The following is a 5,760-nucleotide window of genomic DNA, read 5'->3' on the forward strand; positions in this document are numbered from 1 at the left end:
ATCAGCGGCTGTGTTGACATCAGTGAGGGAGGTGCTACCGGAATCTGTAATATTGCATCAGATTGACAGTGAGCAATTTTCGACAATTATTACCATTCATGTTGTACCATAATTACGTCTTATTTACATTAGATTACGTTTTAATTTACAAGTGCCAAAATAACTTAGATAGGTCAGTATACGCTTGTTTCAACCTCTAGCTAGCCAACAGGTCACCTGTCAGCATCAAAACAGTTATGGCCACACATGCGGTGCTGTCATCGGGGGCAAAAATATGGAGATCTCTAGCCTGTACAAAGTCAGAGCTGCGCCTGGATCTCACTCTTGCCTGTGGACAGTCTTTCCGGTAGGTTGAGCAGACTTAGATAGCCTTTGAACATCATATGCAACAAGAGAGCTGCAGAGCAGAGTTTCGATCTACCTCCCCTGTGTCTTAACGTATATCTCAACCCACAGCTGGAGAGAAACCGCAGAGGGCCATTGGACCGGTGTGATGGGAGGACGGGTGTGGACTCTGACCCAGACAGATGACACCCTGTGGTACCACGTTTACAAAACCCAAGATGAGCAGAAGTGGGTGAGTGACAGGAAGAGAAGAGCTGGTATTTCTCTCCATGAGGAAAACAAGTCAGAGGAGAGACTCAAAGGGGCTTTGAAGATGGAAGAGGCAGAGTTAGTCGCTGTGACTTCAGCGCAGGGCACTGAGGAGGAAGAAGAGATGCTGAGAGATTACTTCCAGCTGAATGTGGAGCTGGGTGAGCTGTACAGAGAATGGGGAGCAGCGGACCCCCACTTCAAGCAAATTGCAGACATCTTCACAGGTCAGTGCGTTAATGTTTGGGCATTCATTACATCACTCATATTATGCAGTAAGTAATGACTAAGAGAGTGTTTGTTTTATGAAGTGTGTCTAACATATATAGTTTGGTATTTCTCAGGTGTGCGAATGCTCCGCCAGGATCCCACTGAATGCTTGTTTTCCATCATTTGCACCTCCAACAACAACATCTCTCGTATCCAGGGCATGGTGGAGAGTCTGTGTCAGGCTCTGGGCACCCAACTGTGCCAGCTGGATCAAACTTCTTACTATGACTTTCCATCCCTGACTGCACTTGCAGGTGGTCTGTTCTTTCCCCAAAGACTAAACCCCTGTTTATAATCTTGTCAAGAAAACTTTTTATGTGATGCAGTGTTTAAAACTGTTTTCAGGGCCCTGGGTACATTGAGTCCCTGATGATATAACTCGTCCCTTCACTCTTGTTTTAGCGTTAGTGGTTTGGTGGTAGAAAATCCCACCAGTAGGCCTTGATTTATTTCATTGCCACTGCAACAATACTTATCACTTTACTTATGTTGCAGAATTAAGATGCCTATGTAAAAGCAACACTTTAAAGTAGAAAAGGCTCACACATTGATATCATCACTGAATGTTTTTGCCTTGTGATTGGCAGACAGCAGCGTAGAGACATGTCTCAGGGATCTCCGTTTTGGATACAGGGCTCGGTTCGTGCAGCAGAGTGCGAAGAAGATTCTGGACAACCACGGGCTCCAGTGGCTTGAAGATCTACGCAGTGTCCCATATCAGCAGGCTCATAATGCTCTGTGCACTCTCCCTGGTGTGGGTACCAAGGTACAGCAGCCTCTTAGGTTTTTCTAAAATTAAGTGAACTTAGAGTAACATGTAATAGTGGCTTTGTGCCATCCTATAGGTGGCAGACTGTGTGTGCTTGATGTCCCTGGATAAGGCAGAGGCTGTGCCTGTTGACACACATGTGTGGCAGATTGCTAAGCGTGACTACAAATATGCTGGCAACGGACAGAAGAGCATCACAGATAAACTATACAGAGAAATTGGTTGGTATTCATACATCTCAGTAGTTTCAAGTGGCTGTAAACATTAAACAAAGATACCCAATTCTTAACACAATGCCTAATGTTATATGTCTACACAGGTGATTTTTTCAGAGGACTCTGGGGTCCTTATGCTGGTTGGGCACAGTCGGTCAGTGTTATTTTAGCATTTGGTAACTGCTGACAAGTTTCTGTCGTGTTTCCTTATACTCTCTTTATCTGCTATAATCACAGAGTTTCTCTTTCTGTTTTAGGTGTTGTTCTGTGCTGACCTCAAGAAGTTCCAAAAGCTAAAAGAAATGCCACATCTGATGCAGCCAAAGGAAGAGGAAGAAGAAACAAGGATAGCATGCAAGAAAACAAAGATTAAGATGGAAGATAATGGAGCTGTGAAGCTCAAGAAAACTAAGTCAGCAAAGCTGTCTATCAAGAATGAGAAGGTGGTATGAGGTAAACAAGATTCTTACATCAGGATTCGCATCAGGTTACGAGAACACACTCAGCTTTATTTAAAAAAAACACTGAAATGAAAAATATAGAAGATTTATCTGTGAGGAACATGATATAAAATTGATTATTGTGTAACTATTCTCAGGTGTTTTGTTTACATTAATTTTTATATTTTACTGTAATCTCTCCTATGTCTACTTCATCATGAGTTCACTATTACATTATTTTTTTACAATAAAAACGAAACACTATATTTGCTTTTTTTAGCGTATGGAGAAATGGAGAAAATGTCCATATAAGCACAATCATCAATGCAGAGGTACCCTCAAGCCCAGTAAAACTATCAGTCACATTTCTGGTTAAATGTTGCTGGAAGTGGCCCCTAGGTGGCAGTATGCATTCAAAGATATTGCTCTGCAAGATAACATCATAGAGTGGACCATTTGCTTCACTTTGTGTGTTCATTTTTTTCATTGTGAGAGCAAATTGCACTGTTTCCCTGGGTGAATATTTTTTTGTTAAGCCCTCGGGTCCCTGTTACACCATCTACCCACACACAATGGCATTTGTGTGCATGTCTGAAAAGGTCATAGGACCATAAGCCAAAATGATGTTTCTTCTGTTTATTCCCTGCATTTTTATAATGTCTGTCTGGTGGATAATATGCTGTTTGGCTGGGTGGCTGTGAAATGCCATGGTGTCTGTATGTTTATCTATAGGCATTAGTTGACTGTGTCAGCTGGTCTTTTTATAGCATGGATTGCAGTTATCTGCTGTCACTGCTTCAGGCTAGTGTGACTGTCTCTGGTGACAACATGGACATGTCTTATGGAGTGTTTGACCTGTTAATGTCTCTTTACAGCAATGAGCAGGCAATATTTTGGTTTGTTTAAAATATATGGAAAGAAATAATTCTCAAATCTGCCAACAGCATACATGACTATCAAGTCTTGTTCTTGCCGTGGCATTTAAGCTTTAGTGAGCAAGTGCATCATGCATGTACTTGCTCCATCTGTGTGTCTGTATGTGCATGTCTTACACCCATACAAGTGTTTGTATTATTTGTGGAAGGGTGTGCAGCCATGTGAGTTAATGAGTATGTGAGTCAGCTTTCATCTTCACTCCGGTTGAGCCGGACAGAAGCTGGGGCCCAGCTTTAAGGCAGAGTCACACTGAAAAAGAAAAAATAGATAGTCATAATAGTTAAAAAAAAAAAAAAAGAATTGAGAGAACATGAAAATGATTTTTAAAAAGGAGAATGGGATATGTGAAAGTGTGCGTGAGGTGGGGACATGATTTTAAAGAAAAAAAAAACATGTTCATGCATGTTGACACACAAAAGCAACACAACAGTGGCCTGTGCATTATGTAAGAGGTGGGTCACAGCTTGCGTTAGGCCCTCGGGAATTGTTCGGTTCAGAGGACATCTCTCAGTGCACCTTCTCTCTCGAAGATGCTCGCCTACAGGCACCAGGGGGCGCCACTTTTGGAGCTCCAGCAAAAGGGAAAGGCCTCTGTCTATTTCCAGATGTGCAGCAGCGAGATTGTGTTTGTTTGCCTTTGGGTGACAACATGTGAGAGGTGGTTTTGTGGGAGTTGAGTTTAGGAGATGTGGGGAACAGTGTTCTCAAGTGGCTGATGCAGTTCATTAAATACCTGACAAATCAAACTTCTTCATCACACTAATGCAGAAATGTAAAAATCCAATAGCCCTCAGTTTATTAGGAACACCTAGTTAAAACTAATGCACTCTAACACAACAGTCCTGCAATAACTTCTATCTTTACGGAAGTTTAAAGAACATCCTCCAAGACCAATGATGGTTTACTTAATGAGGTGACAGCTGAGTGTATATGGCCACAAAGCAGCCCTGTTCATTGATTTGCAACACTGCCCATAAAGGCCTAATACAACCAGAGATAATAAATACAGATTACAATAATGCCCAGTAATATTATGGTTAGTCCAAGCGTAGTACTGCACTATATATTGTTACGCTTTGATACAAGTTGCTTCACTGGAATGATTTGTGTAGATGACCACTGCAAATAACTATACAGGAATATATGGATAGAAATGCATTATACATCAATGTATGTAATAATAATAATACCTAATCTGTGACAGTGGACAGTTTATATTTTTTCACAGTTTCATCGTTTTGCCCTATATATCAAAGCTAACCACATTTGTCAAAGGTATACATTTTGAAAAAAGTATTGTCGTTATTATGTTAGAGTTATTGTTAAGCTTTCTCTCTGCTGCAAGCCCAAAGTATCCCCACACGCACCAACACTCTGTCTGCTACTTAAAATGATGGATGTTATTATTCCTGAATAGCAACAGATGTATTATATAACAGTATCTGATACAATACCTAAGATGGATAAAATTTAAAGACACTTGTGTTGATTCACCTTAGATGTGGTGAAACCCAATGCTGCTGGAGACAGCCGTGGGGGAGCCTGACAGAAGGGGGAGGCAGTCCCCACATGGAAGTCTGTCTTTGAGGCCCGAAGTTGGGAGATTATTCTTTGGTGTCTAGACAACCATAGGGTGAAGGGAAAAACCAAGGAAAGACAGACTGAGAGCACAGTGCTGGCAGAGGTATTTTAGATCCTAAGCTTTTCTGATTTGTATGTGTGCAGATGGACGTTAGCATATGAAGGTCTTGGCTGTTCTTAATGAAAGAAGCTTATTTTGTGGAGAAAATTAATACTTTCTACCATCTGATAGGATCTCTGCTTGGCTGGCTGTGATTAAGGTTCAATGCCTCATAGATTGGGTGGAAGACACAGTTCCGTCTGCTCTGGTGTTAAATTTCAGAGCCCCTACCAGGATCAATTCAAATGACTAAGTGGAATGTATTCGCCACATTCCTGGACAAAGATGGTATAGAAACACTATCCACAGTGTATATGGGTTTGGGATAGCATAAGTTCCATGTTTGGTTTTGTTGTATGTCAGTGTAACTAACTCCTTCCTTTTTAAGAATTTGTTCATATAGGAAGCTTTAAATAAGGCTCCCCTCTCACTTTATTTAGGGCCCACTAAAAATTCCCCATATGAATCAAGAGCTGTCACTCAAAGGCAATATATGTGTAAGCTACAGAGCTGACCGACTTTAAGGGTGACACAGTGGTGGAAAGTAACTAATTACATTTACTCAAGATTGTACTTGAGTGCCAGATTTGAGGTACTTATACTTTACTTGAATTAAGAATCTAATAATGTTTACTTGATGATACACATGAAGCTAGTAAGGTTTCTGTGCTGTACGACTTTACGCAAGTACCCAGCAAACAGGTAACCTTATGGAAACGTTCCCTAATGGTTCTCTAAAGGTTACGCCTTAAGAAAACGTTCTAGGAACATTCGTTACGCGTTTTACTTGCACTATAATATATTCAGTGTTGGTTTTTTTTACTTTTTCTCGAAGGGTCTGAGTACTTCTTCCAC

At 41.0% G+C, this 5,760-nt stretch overlaps 1 protein-coding gene across 2 annotated transcripts; it reads left to right on the top strand.

Annotated features, from left to right (window-relative positions):
- Positions 1-14: 14 nt before the first annotated feature.
- On the top strand, positions 15-2,552 carry ogg1 (8-oxoguanine DNA glycosylase). 2 transcript variants are annotated; one of them, XM_071476586.1, is made up of 8 exons: positions 15-68; positions 201-346; positions 457-821; positions 939-1,118; positions 1,452-1,630; positions 1,710-1,854; positions 1,953-2,002; positions 2,106-2,552. In XM_071476586.1, exons 2-8 carry the CDS (start codon positions 237-239, stop codon positions 2,298-2,300), a joined length of 1,224 nt encoding a protein of 407 aa, XP_071332687.1. In that variant the 5' UTR covers positions 15-68; positions 201-236; the 3' UTR covers positions 2,301-2,552. The 2 variants fall into 2 exon arrangements, with proteins under 2 accessions (XP_071332687.1, XP_071332685.1); XM_071476584.1 differs by having other exon boundaries at positions 19-346.
- The last annotated feature ends 3,208 nt before the right edge of the window (positions 2,553-5,760 follow it).

This window comes from Trachinotus anak, unplaced genomic scaffold (genome assembly GCF_046630095.1).
Source record: "Trachinotus anak isolate AG129_WGS33_773 ecotype Australia unplaced genomic scaffold, CSIRO_AGI_Tana_v1 ptg000004l, whole genome shotgun sequence".
Taxonomy (NCBI): domain Eukaryota; kingdom Metazoa; phylum Chordata; class Actinopteri; order Carangiformes; family Carangidae; genus Trachinotus; species Trachinotus anak.

Bases quoted from the DNA above. Each gene is read 5' to 3' on its own strand.
- ogg1 (XM_071476586.1), top strand. From the start codon at position 237: ATGGCCACACATGCGGTGCTGTCATCGGGGGCAAAAATATGGAGATCT. The intron at 822-938 runs GTCAGTGCGTTA...GGTATTTCTCAG, and splicing joins AATTGCAGACATCTTCACAG to GTGTGCGAATGCTCCGCCAG. The intron at 1,631-1,709 runs GTACAGCAGCCT...GCCATCCTATAG, and splicing joins TCCCTGGTGTGGGTACCAAG to GTGGCAGACTGTGTGTGCTT.